The 20,333-nt window shown below is 46.9% G+C and overlaps 1 protein-coding gene and 1 non-coding gene across 2 annotated transcripts; one reads left to right on the top strand and one right to left on the bottom strand.

Moving 5' to 3' along the window:
* Nucleotides 1-2,715: 2,715 nt before the first annotated feature.
* On the top strand, nucleotides 2,716-11,659 carry CUNH17orf64 (chromosome unknown C17orf64 homolog). The gene is made up of 6 exons (XM_041664017.1): nucleotides 2,716-2,766; nucleotides 4,347-4,448; nucleotides 4,673-4,848; nucleotides 5,583-5,682; nucleotides 10,395-10,602; nucleotides 11,574-11,659. The coding sequence occupies exons 1-6, from the start codon at nucleotides 2,716-2,718 to the stop codon at nucleotides 11,657-11,659; spliced, it is 723 nt and encodes a 240-aa protein (XP_041519951.1).
* On the bottom strand, nucleotides 8,237-8,380 carry LOC121457208. Its single transcript, XR_005975707.1, has one exon. It is a non-coding gene; the product is annotated as a small nucleolar RNA SNORA48 (small nucleolar RNA).
* Nucleotides 11,660-20,333: the final 8,674 nt, after the last annotated feature.

Below are 20,333 nucleotides of genomic sequence, written 5' to 3'. Positions count from 1 at the left end.
TGACATGGATATGACCAACATATGACAAAAAAACAGTAAAAAAGATTTGAATAGGCATATACGTGTATATTACTCACATGCACACGTAAACACACGTATCTATCTATCTGTACTTCAAAAGAGAGAAACAAACAAAAGTTTTAGAAACATGCTGTTCTCTCATTATTTTTTAGTTTTGTTGTTGTTGTTTGTTTTTCGAGACAGGGTTTCTCTATGTAGCTTTGAAGCCTGTCTTGGAACTCGCTCTGTAGACCAGGCTGGCCTCCCGAACTCACAGAGATCCTCCTGTTTTGTCTCTGCTTCCCGAATGCTGGGATTAAAGGCGTATGCCACCACTGCCTGGCTCCTGCTCAATCTTTTAATAATGCTATTTAGTGCTATTTAGTTTTTTTTTTTTGCTTTTTTCCAAAACAGGATTTCTCTGTGTAACAGCCTTGACTGTCCTGGAACTTGCTCTGTAGATCAGGCTATCCTCAAACTCAGAGATTCACCCGCCTCTGCCTCCCAAGTGCGGGGCTTAAAGACATGTGCCACCACTGTTTTGTTTTTTTTTTTAAATATTTATTTATTTATTATGTATACAATATTATGTCTGTGTGTATGTCTGCAGGTCAGAAGAGGGCACCAGACCCCATTACAGATGGTTGTGAGCCACCATGTGGTTGCTGGGAATTGAACTCAGGACCTTTGGAAGAACAGGCAATGCTCTTAACCTCTGAGCCATCTCTCCAGCCCCCTGTTTTGTTTTGTTTTTTTTTGAAGATGTCTAGCTTGGGTGTTGTACCCCCTCTTTTTGGTGGCCCCATTCAGATCCCTTTCATGCATGTGTGTTGGTTTTACAGAGGCAGGTTTCCGTAGGCCTTGAACTAACAACAGTTCTGTGACTCCAGTCTTCCCGGACACTGGAATTACAAGGTCACTGCCCTGCCCAGCTCACAAGTACAAAAACTAAGCAGGCTGGGAAGAAATCCCCTTTGGTATTTTGAAGTATGCATTCCACACTCTTTTCAGCGTATATCCAAAGATGGGGTTGTGCCTCTTACGCTGAATCCCTTCCCACCTCACATCTCAGCAGGTGTAGCTGGGTGTAGAAGGACACTTGGACAGGTGTGACAGATGTGTGGCAGAACATTTTATTTATCCTATTGATGGTGTTTCCAGAAGATCCCTGTTGTCAAATCCCTCCTTAGGACTGTCCCTAGAATGGACAGAGATGATGCATGTTTTACGTCTTCGGACACATTAGCAATTCCTACTCCCTATAGAGTGTCTAGGAGGCCTTCTTTTGCCTTCCTCTAACTAACATAATTGTCCTTAGCTGCAAAATAACCCTCAGGAAACAGAATTCCAAAGCGAAGGCAGAGAAATAGGGACTTTGATTGTCCCCGTCCCCTCCCCTCTTTGCTAAACATAATGGTACAGGGAATAGTAACGGGGAATAGTTAAGGGTTCCTGGACAGAAAAGGAACTTCCCCAAACCTCAGGGCCTCCTAGCCTTCAGCTTGAAGCCGTCAAGATCTACTATGCCCTGTCGTGTAAGGCTAGATGGACCGAGGGAAGACTCTATTGGCCGACAGCAGCCAACAAGTTGACCCAGTGGCCAACAACGAAGAGGGAGAACGTGATCAGACTGGGTGGGGAGAAAGAGCTCTCCAGTCGCTGAAGACACACCCAACAGGTCCTGGCGATAGAATGAATCCAGCGTTCCAGGGAAGATGTGGCTTAAGTGGGGAAACTGCACCAGCAACGGTCTTTGCACCAGGCAGCAAGCTACACTAGCTGCCGGAGGACGCGAGGGGGCGCTGGTGCCCTGGAAGGGACGAGGCGGTCCCGGCGGAGCCTGGAGCGAATGAGCGCCTACCCACCAGGCCCATCCCCGCAGCTCCAGACCGGCCCCGGACTCCCGCGGGCGTGCGGGAGGGGAAAGCCAGGGCGCTCGGGAATCCGTTCAAAAGCCTTGCACCTTTTTTAGTGGCCACTGTCTTAAGGCAAATGATAGGACCTCGGCTACCCAGGCTCGTTAGGAAACACGGTTGGTACTGCCCCTCGCCCCAGGAAGGTTTTGGTGAGGATTAATGAATACACGCCGGCTGTAATTTTGTAAACACCCTTAAAGCAATCCAATCATCCCTCGGCACCACCAGTTTATTAACTTGGTGGCTACAGGGGCTAGCAGTGTATTTCAGTAGAGATTTATTCTATTCCGGCCTCTCTTTGTTCTGAAAAAGACTGTTACAACCCCCACCCCACCCTACCTCGGCCAACACACACACTCTCTCAAGAAGCTCCCCGTGTAACTACGGAGGCAAGAGTGGTTTCCATCCAGGAAAATTACTTCAAAAACCTTACCAGGGTTTAAAATCAATAAGTAGTGTCTGACTGGAGCTGTGCCATCCGGTCCCGGTCAGCTGTGAGCACTGACGAAAACAAAGTGTTGGATGTGGAGCGGGGCTGGGTACCCAGCACACCCAGCTTGCTTACTCGCTTACTGAGTTCAGTTCCCAGTTGGAGGAGATGGTTGGTGGCCACTCCGAGGCATGAGTGGACAAGATAGAGAGAGGCCTGAGCTCTGTGTTGGCAGTTGCCATGGTTTTGCTCCGAGTTCTGGAGCCAACCTGCCCGCTACCTGGGCAGTCAGGTCCCAGCAGCAGTAAGTTAGAAGCCTGTGGGAGACCTAGGAGTGAGGTCCTGGAGCCTGCCAGCCCAGCTGTTGAGATGGAAGCCGCAAGTGGGCAAGCGAGTGACGGAGATAAGCCACAAGAGGAGGTGAAGCGAGACTCTGGTGCGAGGGAGCCAGGGAAGGGGTTGGTTTTAGGAACCATGAACATAAAATTCAAAGAAGACAAGATGAAGAAAAAAAATGGTGCTTTATGTGAGTTAGCAAGAGCCCCCAAAAACAAGAGAACCTAATTCCTCCAAACAGTTGGGCTAGAGCATAGCTCAGTAGCTTGCCCTAGTCCTGGCTTAGATTTCCCAGAACCACGGAGTTAGGGATAAGCGGTAAACACGTTTATCAAAGAGGTGTTTTCTGGCAAGATGATGGGATATGCCTTTTTACTGTTCCTTAGAAAGGCTCCCCCATGCCTATGTGAGCACACATATGTGGGATGGTCTGTGTACAGTTATGTGGCTGTGTTTATGAGGTGGCCAAGATCCCACTCTACAGTTGGGAGGAACCTGTCCTGTCCCTTCTTTATCTTCCCCCTGGCTTCCCTTCAAAGTGCTCTGAGTGTGGCTCTTCCCACAGACAGCAGGTGACCTGACTGTCCTGAGAGGTTGTGGAAATGTGAAGTGCAAACTGACACGGGTGGCGCACGCCTTTAATCCCAGCACTCAGGAGGCAGAGGCAGGCGGATCTCTGTGAGTTCGAGGCCAGCCTGGGTCTGCAAAGCAAGTTCCAGGACAGCCAGGGCTACACAGAGAAACCCTGTCTCAAATAAACAAACAAGAAAGAAAGAAAGAAAGAAAGAGAGAGAGGAAGGAAGGAAGGAAGGAAGGGAGGAAGGAAGGAAGGAAGGAAATGTGTGGTGTGGCCCCATTGGCCCCAGCCTAATTCTGGCAAAGTTCTGGCACTAATTCACAGCCACTTTGTCACCACTAATTTTATATTTTGTTCCCTTTGCTCCACTTGGGTCACAAGATCCCTGTTATCACCACCTTATCTATGGGGTGCCCTTCAGATGCACGCCATAATGGTAAAATTCAGAGATTAACAGATATGGGCCTGGACCTCAATAAAGTGCCAAATAAAATGAAGAGCGATTGCTGCCTGTCCCCTTCAGGAGCCCCAGAATTCTTTAAATGCCCCCCCTTCTCAGTTACAAGCAGATAGATGAGAGCTAACCTCAAAGAATTTGTGGAAAAGAAAATGGGTTCAGGGCTGGAGAGATGGCTCAGTGGTTAAGAGCATTGCCTGTTCTTCCAAAGGTCTTGAGTTCAATTCCCAGCAACCACATGGTGGCTCACAACCATCTGTAATGAGGTCTGGTGCCTTCTTCTGGCCTGCAGGCATACACACAGACAGAATATTGTATACATAATAAATAAATAAATATTTTTTAAAAAAAAAGAAAAAGAAAATGGGTTCATGTTTATTAGGAGTTTGTAAAGTTTCTTAGGATAGCCAAGAAAGACCTATTGGAAAAGAAATAGGTGAAATATTATAGGTTTCTAAGCAGAGGTTTTCAGAGATGGGTTTTTTTTCCCAGGCTCACTAATCTAAAGATGCTTTAAGAAAGAGATCATAAGGAGAATGGAGAAGGGTTTGGCTGTCAAAGATATTTGCCAATATCTGCTCGGCACTGCAGAGGCCCAAGCCGCTCACTGACTGTGCCACCTTTTTCCAGGTGGGGAGCGTTTCCTGCGTAGAGAGGAGATCCAGCACCGTCCCTGCCAGAGATGCTCTGGTCCGTCATGCCAAGGGCCTGAAACAGGATACCTTCAAAATTGTAAGGGGCTATCCTGGAACCCTGTCCCCACTAGCCTGGGAGGAATCAGGAGGCTTCTGTTCCGAGTCCATCACCTGACCTGTCACACTCAGGATGGAGCTGGGGTGGGAGAGTCCATGGGGCCTTGCCACCACCCAGAGCCACGACAGACTGCAGTCCGGCCCATCTGCCAGACCTTTCTCCCCACCTCTCAACCCCCCCCCCCTTACCTGTGACCTCCTCAGTGTAAAGAATACCTGAGACCGCTGAAGAAGTTCCTGCGAAAGTTGAACCTGCCCAAGGACCTTCCCCAGAAGAAGCGGATAAAATACACGAAGCAGAGCCTTGAGGCCCTCGGGGACCACATCAACACCTTCCTGCAGCATTACTGCCGAGCCTGGGAGACCAAGCACTGGAAAAAGTAGGCAGCCTCCTTGCCTTATCCCACTTCCAGTCACCATGACGCTATGGTCAAGATCCTCCAGGCAAGGAGAGGGTTAAGATCCCGGGGGACAGTGATGTTATAAAGAACAGGTCCCTCTAGCCTTCAGGGCAGCACTGACTGTTCCTTGGCTGTGCACATGGTAGGCACAAGCCTTGGCCAAGAGCCTCCAGATACTCAGTAAGGCATTTGTTTCTAAGCCCGATGACCTGCGTTCCATCCCTCAGACCCGTGAGGTGGAAGGAGAGATCCATCCTATTGCTAGTCCCCAGACCTCCACACATGCACTATAGCAAACACACACACACACACACGCACGCACACACGCGTGCACACACATGCGCGCACACACACACACACGCATGCACACACGCGTGCACACACACACACACACACACACACACACACACACACACACACACACACGTTTTAAAGCCTCTCCTGAGAAGAATCCTTGAGCTGCTATGTGCTGGTGCTTGTTACCAGCCGGTGGCATTTCTGTCCTGGTCTCCACCTCCATCCCCTAACCTGAACAGGAAGCAACTTGCAGCCCATTTCTCCTGGGTTCTCCTGGTCACAGGATACTGCGAGGGAGAGTGGGCTCCGGCAGCCGCTCTCAGTGCGAGGGAGACTGGGCTCCGGCAGGCGCCCTCAGTGCACACATAGGGAGAGTGGGCTCCAGCAGCCGCCCTCAGCCTGGTTTCTCTCTGCAGGATGCTCTGGCGGTTTGTCTCTCTCTTCTCAGAACTGGAATCCAAGCAGCTTCGCCGGCTTTATAAGTATACCAAAACCAACCAAACAGCCAAGTTCCTGGTGAGGCTTTCCAAATAGCTCCTTTAAGGTCCAGCGGGAGATTGGTCGATGTGTTCTTAGATCGGACTGAGTGGCCCATTGATACCTGTCCCTTCTTGTCCCTCCCAGCGCTCACTGCTGAGGAAGCACCACCAGGCATACCTTCCTCTACACTGGGCCCTGGGGGAGCTGACCAGGGCCACCAAGTCAAGACATTTATTCCTCCTCCATACTCGGACTTTAGAGAACAGTTGAGGCCAGCCTGGGGACATCTCCAGGGCCTGAAAACAGAACTTGGCTTAGCTCTATCCACACACAGTGACTCTCAGCTGCCCTGATCTCAGGACATTTATTTCTTGAGATCAGTGATCGCTCCAAAGATGTGCTTATGTGACTATAGCTGTTCATACTTACCCTATTAAAGCTCACAGATAAGAAAATTTTAAGTGTATAGTTACTATTTGAAAATTAAAACAGGAGATATGTGTAAATATTCTATGAAAATACTTATGAGAAAGTAACTTTGCTTTCAAAGCAATTCAGAAGAGCGGTGGGGTTTGATCTTTCCAGCTGTCTTTAGCGTCTGGCTCAAGGGAAGCAGCTGCAGATCAGGTCTCATTCAGTGGTCTCATGATACACTGTCGGCTGAGCGCATGGAAGTGCGGCCTCACACAAATAGAGATTTAGGAAAGAGCAGATATTTTTCTTGTTGTCAAACAAAAAATGAAACAAGTAGTAGTTTCTCAGTTGTGTGGAGTCTGAACATATCGGGAAACTTTTAAAAGTTTAATAGGCAGTCATGGGGCGGTGGTGGCGCACACCTTTAGTCCCAGCACTCTGGAGGCAGAGGCAGGCGGATCTCTGTGAGTTTGAGGCCAGCCTGGTCTACAGAGCAAGTTCCAGAGCAGCCAGGGCTACACAGAGAAACCTTTGTCTTGAAAAACAAAAAACAAAGCAAAAATCCACAGACTTTGTTTGTTTTGAAACAAGTTCTCACTTGAGCTCACTATGAAGCCTCGGGTGCTCCCAGATTACAGTCTGCCTGCCTTAGCCTCCTAGGTGCTGGAATTCAGAGACCGTGCCACTGTGATCAGCTGCAAAATGAAAAAAAGACTTTTAGCCAGTGGTCCATGCCTTTAGTTTTAGCGCTGGGAAGCAGAAGCTGGCAGGTCTCTGTGATCGATCTGTGAGTTCAAAGACACCCTGGTCTACACAGTGCGGTCCAGGCTAGCCAAGACTACATAGACCTTGTCTTAAAAAGTAATAATAAAACCACTTTAAAGGACTATCAGTGGAAAAATCAGTGGGTCTAGCTGCTGCCACCCACACTTCCATGCTTCCACAGCCATAGAAAGCGCCTTTAGGTGCATTTGTCAAGACTAGTAAGACAGCATCAGTGAGCCCTTACTAGAGAAGACCCGTGGGTCACATCAGAAGTTAAGTTTGTGTTTGCATATATTCTATTGTTTCTATTTTATTTTTAAAACTTTTAAAATTAACATATTAATATACAAATGAGTTTTTAGATTTTCATACATGTATAAAATGTGTTTTAATCATATTCATTTTCCATACACTTCTCTTACCCCCTCACACACTTACTGATCTTTTGCTAACTTCCTTCTGCTTTCATCTTTTTTTGTGTGTGTATGACCCAATAAATTTAATTAGAGTTGCTTATAACAACACGGAAAAAAAGATAGATTGTTTGCAAAGTATGGGCAACTTAACTGTGACACACAGGTGGAAAAGAGTGTCCCTCCTTCTCTGGGCACCCATTGGCAGTCTATAGATCTGGAGCCTTGTGAACTCCTCCCCCTGATTGTCTTTTCTTTTTTTCTTTTATTATTTTTCTTTTTCTTTTTTTTAAATTTATTAATTATGTATACAGCATCTGCCTGCATGTATCCCTGCAGGCCAGAAGAGGACACCAGATCTCATTATAGATGGTTGTGAGCCACCATGTAGTTGCTGGGAATTGAACTCAGGACCTCTGGAAGAACAGTCAGTGCTCTTAACCTCTAAGCCATCTCTCAGCCCCATTTTCTTCTTTTTCTGAGTACAAACGAGACATCTACATTAGCTTGGGCTATGACAGGCCGTTTACTGGAATTATCCTACCCTCTACCTACTGAAAAACAGCTGTCAATTTAATCTTCTTAAGACATCCCCCACCCACTCACACCGGCATCACAGACGGCAGTCCTGATTTCTGAACACATAGGCTCACAGTAAGTTTTCCATTCTACATGCAACTCTAAAACCCAGGCCAGCCCTTATGGCGTGGCACTCACAGCCTCCACCCTCCCATCACATCCCAAAGGCTGGATTCTGAATGCAATGACATACCCAACATGTTTATTACATCCCTGCCATGAAACTCAAGACTTCACTCCTGCTGGGCACACGTTCCACTAGTGAGTTACACCCTCAGTCCGTATGCAAACAGAACACACAAACAATGATCTGGATATACAGGGCCCTCACTGTTAATTCTAATTTCTTGCTTCTATCAACACCCAGATGCTTCCAAATAATCACTAGCTTTAAATATTAGTTAACAGTAGCATCGGGATTTTGTGCCCCAGGCATGAAACAGCTTTGGCCACCAAGCCAGGCCTCAAGCTAGGATGAACAAAGGACTGCCACCTGCTCTGCCCCTGGCTGACATAAGAACACCCCCACCACCACGGTGTCTCTTTGCCCATTGCCAGGGGTCTGATTTTTCTTTTAGACTGGGTCTTGCTGTTGAGTCTTGGTTGGCCTCAAATTTCCAATCCCCTTGCCTCAGCCCAAGTGGTGGGATTACAGGCATGCACCACTACATCCACTAGAGGTTTTGGTAAGTGTATGGTGAACGTCCCTAGCCTTACACTGTCTCTCAGGATAGGTCACTCCCCCTGTCTTCAGTGATCCACTACCCATCCTCTCCCTCCTTCCTGAGAGTGCATGGCACACTGCTCTTCTCACTGCACTGACAGCTTTGTTTTGTATGTCTGAGACAGTGTCTCTCTGTGTAGCTCTGACTGTCCTGGAACCAGGCTGACCTTAAACCCAGAGATCCACCTGCCTCTGCCTCTGGAGTGCTGGGATTAACGGCGTGCACCGCCGCCGCCCGGCTGCACTCAGAGCTTCACTATCCCAGAACTGCTGGCTGCAGCCATGTAGGGCACGCCTTCTCAGGAATCGCTCAGTGGACTCTCCTCACTATTTTCCATTCGAAGCCATTGGTCTGTCTTGCACGTGTTAAACAGATCTCACCTTCTGAGGATTCTCTCAAGGCTTCTAAACACACTTGAGAGCCTCTGGTTCAAAAGAACAGTCCCAAGAACAGCAGTGAACGTCGCCTTTGTGCCAAGCACTTTCTGTTCCTTCCTGTGATCTTCACAAGTAACTCTGAGTAGCAATTAGAACGATTACCCACGATTTGTAAATGAGGCATCCAAACGCAGGGTTGAGATAACTGCGCCAGGACGCACAAGGGCGAAGACCGCCAGAATGCTGTCTCCCTCTGCCTTTACGAATGCCTGACTTAACCTGCTCTGCCGGTCCCTCGCTTCTCCGCATCTCAGCGGCTGCCCTCCAACACAAATGCTTGAACCATTTTGTTAATTCTTTTTCTTTTCCTTCTATTTATTTTGGTTTTGCAACGCTGGGGTTGAATTCAGGGCCTCACACAAATAGGTAAATGCTCTATTGCAGATTTGTTTGCTTGTTTTCTTTTTACTATCTGGAGGGACAGCCGTGGGTGCTGGGAACCGAACTCTTATATTTTTGGTTGTGAGCCTAGCCTTTAACGGCTGAGCCATCCCTCCAGGCCTGTTTGTGTGTTTTTTAGAGACAGGGTTTGTCTGTGTTATAGTTCTGACTGTCCTAGAATTTGCTTTGTAGACCAGGCTGGCCTCAAACTCAGAGATCCTCCTGCCTCTGCCTCCTGTGTGTTGTGTTGGGATTAAAGGCACGACACCACCAGGCTTCTACTACAGATTTATCTACATAGCCCTGTCTTGTCTTTTCTTGAAGAGAAGAGGCAGGGGGACTGTTGTATTGCCCAGATTGACTCTGACTTCTGGGTTGAGTGATCCTCCTGCCTCTGGTGCTATCAGAGGTGTCCGACTCTCGTACTTCCTTTTCTAACTAGAAGACGTTGCCATTATAGTGACTCCTGGATTTCTGGATCTCACTGGCAGGGAAAACTACAAAATATATCTTTAGGCTTTCAATTTAAATTATTTTAAAGTTAGGATTTTGAAAAGAAAGCAAGCAGCATTCCTCTGTTTCATTACAAACAAGCACACAAGACACCATCACTCACAAAAACTTGGAAGGTTTAACTTTAAAATAAACAGTAACCCGGCTGGGGTCTGAGGGCAACAGGACACTTGCTTGGCTTGCGTGAGGCCCTGGTTTCCATCCCCGGCACTGCTGGAAATGAATGAAAGGAAATACCTGGGTGTAATAGTGCAGGCATAATCAGAGCCTTCTGTAGCTGAGACAGGAGGATTGCGCTTGGACGTCTTAGGATGGATAAACTTACCTAGGGGACACAGCTGTCTGCCTAGCCAACCCTGGGTTTCCAGTTTTTCTGTGACTCTCACCTCATCCTTTTGACTAGGCAGATGTGAGATCCCATGGTCTCTCAGCAGCTGGGGGAGGGGCTGGGTAAAGCTGGTACTGTAGAATTTAGGCCACTCTCTTCTCCAGCCTCTCCTCAACAATGGACCCAATTTCAGGTCGCGTTCTGTCCCTTGGATGCACCCTTGCTGGTGAGCAAGAGATCCTTGCTGGCCAGCCAGGAGGATAGTCTTCCCAGGCTCTGCAGCGCCTGGGGCTTGCATGGAAATATCAGCGGCATGAAGGAGAGGTTGTCCAAGATGCAGGCCCCTGGTCGAGAGTCTGGCCTGCTGGTGGAGCCAAGATCCTCAAACTACTTGAGAGGAGGTGAGGCCCACTGGGTGTCCGGGGAGGTGTCAGGGGAGGTACCTGGATGGGGGGCTGGGAGAAGTTTGGGGATTTCTCAGCAACAGGCTGGAGCCTCCGCTCTGGGCCTGACACGCCCTCTTCCATCCTTTCTACCATCTCTTCCTGCTGTGTTTTCCTTCTGTCCTTTCTTCCCCCTTCTTCGGTCTCTTTTCTATTTTTAGCTCCTTCCCAGAAACACTCATTATAGAATCTTTAAAGTATGAGGATAAATGCGGGGAATAGAAAACAAAGAAAATTGCCCGATACCCAGAGGCCAGTACTCTTGGCATTTAGTGTGGTTCCTTCGGTGTTCTGTGTAACACCCACTGCAGAAGTCATAGTATGTATGTTTTGAATCCTGTATGTTTTAGTTAACATGTGTAACGGCCCTTTCTCGTCTGACTAGAAGCAGGGTGGAAACAGTTCTAAGTGCTGAGAGCATGGACCCTCAGGAGGTGTGGGGTAGCACTGGCAGGATGCCCACTCTGATGGCGTGGAATAAAGGGACAATGGGGGCTCTCATCCTACAGTGAACTAGATGGCACGGGAATGGCCTTCCCAGTCGCTTGGCCTTGGTGGTGACCAAAATGTCTTGTTCTCTACATGGGGTTATGGGTTTAGGAGAAGACACTTGCCACTAAGCCTGGTTGACTGAGTTTTATTCCTGGGATTCACAGAATAGAAGGGGAGAACCGATTCCCACAAACCGTCCTATGACCTCACACACATGTACTTTGGGCCATGCGTCTCCCCCCATAAATAAAGGTAATTTTAAGAATTTAAAACAAAGCCAGGTGGTGGTGGTGGCACACGCCTTTAATCCCAGCACTCACAGAGATCTGCCTGCCTCTGCCTCCCGAGTGAGGATTCTTTACTCCTCTGCATATATTACTGGGATTTCTTCTTAGTTGTTGTATCATTGGAACCCTCTATGACTTCTGTTCTTTCAGATTCTTTAAGGAGACTTTCTCAAAAACCAAAGCTGAAGAAAAAGCAGATTAAAGAGAGCCCAGAATCTCCCAAGAGCTACCCATGAGAAGATCCACAAGGATGAAGGCCAGCTCTCTCTGGCTCTCTGAGCACTTAAATGTACACTCTGGGGGGTGAGGAGGGTGAATGGGCCAAAGAAAAATTTACTTTATCAAAGGGATGCTCAATTTTTCATAATGAATAAATGGGGAAAATTCTGTTTTACTTGACTGAAGTTTATTCATCTTTTATTTGCTTAAAAATATTAGAGCCAGGCTTGGTGGTCACACCTTGAATCCCAGTACTTGCAAAACAGAAGCAACGCTCTATGTGTTTAAGGCCAGCCAGCTCTACATAGGGAGTTCCAGGACAGCCAAAGCTACACATTAAGACCCCCAGAGGAAAAAATGTTTGGAGACACTTCCTAAGTGGCAGGTAACCCACCTGTGCACAGATAGTGTGGCCACCTGTGTGGAGGGGCATCCAGGTCCGGTGGGGAGAAAGAACAAAGAGGCTTACGCGTGTTAGCCACAGGCAAGCACAGGATAGGAAAACTGATTAAACCGGGCCAGTCAGTGAAAACTCTGGCAGCCTATGAATCATCTAGACTCCATCATATGGGTAGCTTGGGACAGGTGGTGGCAAGGGAGGAGAGATGCAATGAAACAGATGCCACTTGGGGGACTGGGGAGATTTCCAGGGATGGGAGCCAGGTATAAGGAGGTGAGAGAGGCTAGAGACAGAATTCCAAAGAAGCAGCATCCACAGTCTGCTAGAATGGCGATCTAGCCCCCAGTGATGAGTTCCACTTGCCACCATCATTTAAAAATGCCACTTGCCGCTATTACAGCTGTATTGTTTCCCGTCAAATGCAAAATCAAAATTTGGGCTCCTCATACAGTTCCCTCTGTTTGGATATGCTTTCCTATGTAACAGCTGAGGAGCAGCTGCATCAGCCTCACTGATAGGCTTCCTAGTTCACAGTCTCCTCCCACCCCTAGTTGGTCTTAATAATAAAATCCCAGAGTCAGATATAGGGCTTAATGCTGAAGATCAGAGAGACAGAGAGGCCAGACACCAGAGTTCTTTACCTCTACCAATGCTGAGACGGAAGGGTCGATCCTGTTCTGACTCCGTTTGGCTCCACTAAACCTCAGACTGCCCTGCTCCTGTCTCCTTCCACCTTACATTCCTCTCTCTGCTCAGCCATATCTCTCCTGTGTCCATTTCCCTCAGTCTCTATGAGTTGGAGGCCAGCCTGGTCTGCAGAGAGAGTTCTAGGACAGGCACCAAAAAGTTACAGAGAAACCCTGTCTTGAAAAACAAACAAACACAAAAAAGCCAAAAAACCAAAACTAAAAACCAAACAAACCAAAAAACCCAACAACTTTGTTATTGACTGACTGGTTGGTGCATATGGTGTAGGTGTGTGTGTATGGTGTGTGTGTGTGTGTGTGTGTGTGTGTGTGTATGGTGTGTGTGTGTGGTGTGTGTATGGTGTGTGTGTGTGATGTGTGTGTGTGTGTGATGTGTGTGTGGTGTGTGTGTGTGGTGTGTGTGTGCATGCTCGTGCCACAGCTTGCTTGTGGAGGTTAGAGGTTGTTGGGAGTCTCTCCTTCCGCCATATAGACCCAGGACAGAGCCAGGGTTGAAGATCAGAAAGGATCTTATTCACTCAAGCCAACCATATCCCTCTGAACCACACCCTCGGCAGTCAGTCAGTGGGTTTGGGTGATGCCTGTGAGAGGCAGGAAAGGAAAGGAGGAAGCCAGAGGGGTGGAAAGGGCGGGCTGTCTCGAGCTCCAGAAACCAGCTAGATGGTGATTCCACAGAAGGAAGTAGGCTCAGCGACATTCTTTTCAAACGCATTTGTGTCTGTGTGACTGTAGGGAGCCTGTGGGATCCTCTGGAGCTGGAGTAAATGGTTCTGGAGTAAATGGAGCTGGAGTAAATGGTTCTGAGCCAACTCGTGTGCATGCTGGGAACACCCACATCTTCCTCTGGAAGAGCTAGAAGCACACTTAACTCTGATAACCTTCTCTCCAGCCCCTAAGGTCCAGTGAGTTTGTTTTATGAGACAGCATCTCTCTGTGTAGCCCTGGCTGTCCTGGAAATTGCTCTGTAGACCAGGCTGGCCTCGAACTCGGACCCACCTGCCTCTGCTGGGATTAAAGGCATGTGCCACCACCGCCCGGCTCTTTTTTTTTTTTTTTTTTTTAAACATAAGCGACAAGTTAACAAGGACCCTACCAAAGGCAGCAGGATAAGGAAACCAGGTAGCTTAGGACCACAGTAAATGTCTGAACCTTTGTCTCTCTTCTCTCTCAGTTTGTATCCAGAAGAAAATTTCAGCACAGAACTAACTGTGAAATGAACATCTGTCTAGATGAAGTCCAGAGAGGGAAGCAGAAGGGGGGACACGTGGTACGAGCGCAGCTCTCTCTCTGCCCTTGACCGAGTGCTTCCGGGGTGCTCAAGAAGGGACTCCGGGGGCCTCCTGGCTGGCTGATCCATGACAATTGTGACAGAACAGGAGAATTTCGGGGAGAGGGGTCGACAAGTGCGAAGGAGCATGACGCTGAGGGGCTCTTGGCAAAATAGAGCGCTGGTCACTGTCTGTGGGGCAGCACCGCCACCTACAGGAACTGTGGGCAGAACCTCTGCCTTCCAACAGGCTGTGGTGCGCCCAAAGAGGCCCGGGGAGGAGCAGGTGGGGAGCTCTCCGGAGAGGCAACAAGGGCGGGCTGGGTTTGGCCTTCTCTAACTTTTTCCTCAAACCCAGTAAGCCCTTAGAATTCTAAAACAGCAGATCACAGGTTTCTCTGCTCAAAACTCCAACGTTCCTCATTTCATCCGAAGCCAGCGTCAGCTGGACCTGCAGGTGCATACTATAATCTCAGCGATGGGGAGATGAGGCGGGAGGTGAGGCAGGAGGATCCAGAGTTCCAGGACAGCTTGGGTAGCATGATTCAACCTGTCTCAAAATAAACAAAATAAATAATAAAAATAAAGTCCAAGTCGTTGTCAGGTTCTGCTAGATCTATGATCCCACTCCTGCAATTGTTTAGCTACGTCTCTGCCCTAACCCTTGCTTTCCGCAAGCTTGCCAAGTCTGTCGCTATTTCAGTTTTCTGTCACTCACAAAGTACACACGATAATAAATTTACAAAAAGGATTTTTTTGTTTATATATTTAGCACACACATAAGTGTGTGGGCACACTTGTGCCCGGGCCCATCACATGCGAAAGCCGGAAGACAATTTGATTTTTGGTATATCTTAAGCAATTACAATAGTAGTCACTTAAAATTCTATTGAATTAACAAATTAAAGAAGATATCCGAACAGCATCTTTTCAACCACTGTCTAGAGGAGAAAAGAACCCCCCCCCCCCAAAGAAAGGTGATTGATGTCTCTTGTACCTGAAGTCTGTGTAGGAACTAGGACTCGGTACTGATGAGCACGGGCCGCTCGCTGCAGCACACAGCGACCCTGTGCCTCTTGCTCTTGGGCAACCTTCATTTTTCATAGCATGTTAATAACTGGCAGACTGATGTATGTTTTTAAAATATTTACGTGTTTGCCTGTGTGAAAGTACGCCCACTGCATGTATACCTGGTGCCCTCTGAGGCCAGGAGATGGCGCCAAATGCCCTGGAACTAGAATTAGGTGGCCGTGTGAGCTGTTCCGTGGGTGCTGAGAACTGAACGCAGGACCTCTGCAAGAGCAACACATGCCCTTGACCTCCAAGCGCCTTCTTCAGCCCTCTAATGCGTTTGTTACCTCTAAGATTAGCTGTTGTGGTCAGCTAAGGTGTCTCCACCCAAAGTCTGATGCGGCAGTGATGGGGTGGAGGCATCAGAGAGCAGCTGGGGCAGCTGTGCCGAGGGAACTCGCTGTTACATCATACACGGATCTGTGCTCTTACGGTAAAGCTAATCCTGGAGGGTGGCGGGGGGGGGGGGGGGCACAAAACCAAACAAAACCAGGGGTCCTCCACCGTCTCTCCATAGCAACACCTCTGTGCATGTCTGTGGTTCAGATGAGTGAGCGCTTTATCCTTCCCATTAGATTTGCGTGTCAAACTTGTCAGCCAGACTTCCCTATGGTAGACAGGGAAGCAGAGGTCGGCACAGCTGAGCCAGGACCCCCACTGTCAAGGCCTCTTCTAGTGGATGTAGACATTTTCCATTTTTTATATAACTAAATCGTAAAGCTTTTATTTTATGGGTTTTAATGACTTTGAAAGGACTTCTGCACTGAGAGTATTTAAAATTCTACCACGTTTTCTCCCAGCATTCCACTTCCAGTGTCTGCTTTGAACCACTGGGCTACCTAAGCTTATTTTGTTTGATGTCGTGCGGTAGGAATGCAGTGTGTGTGCTTTCCAATTGGCTGAATGAACACTTGTTCGTGGGCGTGAGAGTATATTTATAGCCTGTAGCATTTAGGGGAAAGCCTTTTTAATATGACCATTCTAGATGTAGGGTTTCTTTCTTTTTCTTTTTTTTCTTTCTTTATTTTTCTTTTTTCTTTTTTTTTCTTTTTTTTTTTGGTTTTTCGAGACAGGGTTTCTTTTTTTTTCTTTCTCTTTCTCTCTCTCTCTCTCTCTTTTTTTTTTTTTTTAGAGCACATGGATGCTTTTATTGGCTATCTGTGGCCCCAGGGGACACACTAAGCAGCATGTGATTGGCTGAAGTCCCCCATCATCTCCCCCTTTCTCTAAACAAGATCAAACTAAACCCAATACAACTATATACAGTAGGAACAGATACCAAATATAAAATTACAAACAACAAACAATATTAAGCAAGAAACATATAACAAAAGTTTTGCTAAGCATTCTATTTCAAGGAGTCTAAATAATGTAGAGGGTAACTACAATTATCTTGCCTCTTACTGGCTAATTCTCACATATTGATTAATCCATTTCTATTACTGAGTGTAGCACCATGAGGTGGTGGCTTACCAGGAAGGATCGTAACCTGCGTCGAGACAGGGTTTCTCTGTGGTTTTGCAGCCTGTCCTGGAACTAGCTCTTGTAGACCAGGCTGGCCTCGAACTCACAGAGATCCGCCTGCCTCTGCCTCCCAAGTGCTGGGATTAAAGGATTATTTTGGTTTTTCGAGACAGGGTTTCTCTGTAGCTTTAGAGCCTATCCTGGAACTAGCTCTGTTGACCAGGCTGGTCTCGAACTCACAAAGATCCGCCTGCCTCTGCCTTCCGAGTGCTGGGATTAAAGGCATGCGCCACCACCACCCGGTCTAGATATAGCTTTTCTATATCAAATTCCTGGTTTACTTGGGTCTATTTCCTAAACTTTATGTTGTTTTGTGGGTTAGCTCTGTTATTTCACTGCGATCTAAATGAAAAAGAGCATAAACCATAACAATAAAATTGGACATAACAGGCACAGATTGGAAAAGGAACTGTTTCTTGTTATTGTGGTTGTTTTACATTTATTTCATGTGTATGTGGCTCTGGCCTGAACTGATGCTCACTGTGTAGACTGAAGTGCCGTAGACGCCCCTCCCTGCCTCTGCCTCTCACGTACTGGAAATAGAGTGTGTCCCTGGCCCTGGCCCTGATGGTTTTTCTTCCATATGGATCATGGCTGATTTAACTGCCAGGCATTTCTAAGAGAAATGTTTACTGTGAGTACTGGGGATTGTACTACGGTCATCAGGCTTGGTGGCAAGTGTCTAGACCCACTGAGACATCTCTGCCAGTCCTGCCTGCACAGGTTGACATTTCCTAACTGTACATAAAAGTTACCATCTTATTATCCCCAGCCTTTCATGTGCTGCATCCTAACCATTTTTATTGTAGTTATGCTCGCACTTTCTGTGTGACCAATCTCCAGCACTTCCTTATTGTGTAAAACAGAAACCATACCCATTAAGGAACCATATTCCCCATTTCCCCAAATTTCTGACAAATTCTTTCATTGTGAATATTACACTAAAATCATATAGGAATTGTATTTGGCTTTGCTTGTTTTGAGACAAGGTCTCATGTAGCCTAGGCTGGCTGCAAACTTAATATACAGCCCTGATGATCATGAACTGATCCTCATGCCTCTGAATCTCAAGTGCCGGGAATACCAGTATGTGCAACCGCACTCCGCTGTTGGACCTGATATGCTAAGAAGCCCAACAGCGGAGTGCGGTTGCACATACCCATCAGGTCCACCCTTGTTATAGTGTTCTCATAGCTCATGTGGAGGAAGCAAGCAGAGAAAGCAGGCTTTTGTTCAAGGTACTTGGCTTTATGCTATTCAAAATGAGACCTGTGGCTGGCGAGATGGCTCAGTAGTGAAGCAGCTGCTCTTCCAGAGGACCTGGGTTTGACTCCCAGCATCCTATCATCTGTATGGCCCAGCGCCAGGGTACCTGACACCCACTTTGGCCCCCGCAGGCACCTGCACACAGGCGGCACACATTCACACACACACTTCAAAGCATTTAAAATGAGCCTCGTTTCCTTAAGTCCTTTTGACTGTCTCCTTTTTAGAGGAGCAATCTCCTTCATGTGAGGAAAAGGAGTTAGAATGATACCCTCAGATTCTTAGAGGGGCAGTTGGAACTGAATCGCACACAACGGGGGACTAGAGAACTCTCTTTCACCGAACTCCACTAGGTCTCATGGACCCACAGCCTTTACAGCCAAGCTACCGACAGCGACAGCTGCCCTCCTTGGCACCGTCATTCCTAGGGGCTCCAGGAGCACGGCTCCCGGTGCGGTCTCCATGAGCCTCCGCAGCACAGCTTTTCTTCAACAAGAGCACTTCTGTCCTAGGGCCGAGCTCCTCCACTCGGCTCTCCAGTGAGAATAGTCTACACAATTAGAAAGCCCCGAATTCCAACCCAAGGCAATCACAACTCAATTGGAAACACACACCATGAATGCAGGAGCACTATTTATTAGGTCAATAATTTTTAGCAATACAAGTACAGAATATATCACAATGCTGGTTACAAACATACTTAGTGTGGTTTTATAGTTACAAATAACAGTGGGTGCTACAAGTAGGTGAGAATGCTTTGAAAGGTTGTTCTGACTCAATGAACTGTCTTCTCCATCTATTAATGACCTCAGATATCTAGAGAAATCCCTGTGGCACTAGTAGTGGGGATTTTCCTGTAAAGAATGTTAGTGATTCATCTGTAATTATTCTGTTAAAGTTTTTCTTTGCGCCTATTAAACTAAAACCCCTGTTGCTTAATAAGGTATAAAAATAGTACTGACCTGGTAATATTTAATAAAATGTAGCATTCATTCACATAATAAAAGTAAAACTAAATTGAAAGGTTTTTAGTCACCATGGCAACATATTTTCCCATAAAAGGAATATACAGAAATGAGTGCTGTTATACAAATGGTACCTGCGATTCAGTGATCCAACACTTTGTGCACCACAACTGAGTTTTCTAGATCCCTATACACAGCATGTATATCTAATCTCAAACTGTACTCTGTGCATTCCAGCAAACGTTAAGGCCACTCATACTATAGATACCTAGCACCGCAGTTAACAACAGTGCTACTGAAGAGATCCTCAAACACACGCCTTCAGTCACCACCAGGGAGAAGCCTACTCTGCCTAAAACATTCCTGAGATCTGGGGACAAAGGAACGACTAATGTTAAAATCTGTAGACTAATTCAAATTTCTACTCAAAATAAATCTTTCTGTCCAGGTAATCTGAAGTCCTCTAAAGCCAAGAGGTGAAAGAAGTGTTAATCTTTAAAACAAAAATAAAACTCTTAAAAAAAACATTAATTATAAATAATTTTTCCAGTAGTAACTCTGCCATCCAGAAAAAGATTTGGAAGCAGCAAGGCTAAAAACCCTAGGGGGAAACCTATTTTAAAAAGTGGCAGTTAAGACCTGTTACTTAGCAAAGCAGCCTTAGGATTTGCAGTTTTGGCCAAAGCTTGCATCATCCTTAGGTCAGCTGTCTGCACCATAAAGCTACGTTCAACAGTAGGGTCAAGACATCAAGCTTGCAGCTGCTGCTCTTGCATTTGCTTTCTTGAGATAGGGCCTCACTAGGTTGTCCTGGCTCATCTCAGCCTCCCGAGCAGCTGGGATCAAAGCTTGTGCCACCACGTACAGCCTCCTCATGTACTTAATGTTCACAAGACTATGGAGTCTTTTCACAGTATAGTACAAAGGTCTTTATTTAAATCGTTTATTCTGACAATGCAGGAATACCTGGGCAGGGGATTGGTGAGTTGCTTTTTGAAAAAGAATGCAGAGTTGATGGAGAAAGGTCCAAATCCTCAGGGCAATGTCTAGTTTGAGGACCCATAAATATTATGAACTAAAAACCCAGTTGGTGCTAGTAAACTGAATGCAAGTGACCCACCTGTGTCGTATGCATGAGCCCCCGACGCCCCCAATGGAGTAGCACCAAGCTTTAGGAGTAAAAAGATTCAGGGGCAGGTGAGATTATAGGCCCTTATTGAAAATTACATGCAAGTCATTGATTTTTGTGAGGTAAATATTAAGTTTTTCCTTTGAGATTTTTGTTTGAGGCAGAATCTCTCTGCCTCACTCAGTGTACTGAGTACTGAGAGTATAGACGCGCTATCACATCCCACTTTATTTTAAAAGTCAAATCATGGTGGCTTTCCTCTCCCTCATTCTAAACATTCTTGATAGAAGGCTGAGTCCTCCGCTTGACATTATTAGGGCATTACTTTTTCAGCAGAATAAGAACATATCAAATCACATCAC

Source organism: Microtus oregoni, unplaced genomic scaffold, assembly GCF_018167655.1.
Source record: "Microtus oregoni isolate MIOR12 unplaced genomic scaffold, Mior012 000015F_ref0000493, whole genome shotgun sequence".
Classification (NCBI taxonomy): Eukaryota; Metazoa; Chordata; class Mammalia; order Rodentia; family Cricetidae; genus Microtus; species Microtus oregoni.
The sequence above is the reverse complement of the archived record's forward strand: the minus strand, read 5'-3'. Positions and strand labels throughout refer to the sequence as shown.

Coding starts and splice junctions, on each gene's coding strand:
- CUNH17orf64 (XM_041664017.1), top strand. CDS start 2,716: ATGGAAGCCGCAAGTGGGCAAGCGAGTGACGGAGATAAGCCACAAGAG. Junction 4,449..4,672: donor AACAGGATACCTTCAAAATT/GTAAGGGGCTAT, acceptor TGACCTCCTCAG/TGTAAAGAATACCTGAGACC. Junction 5,683..10,394: donor ACCAAACAGCCAAGTTCCTG/GTGAGGCTTTCC, acceptor ACCCAATTTCAG/GTCGCGTTCTGTCCCTTGGA.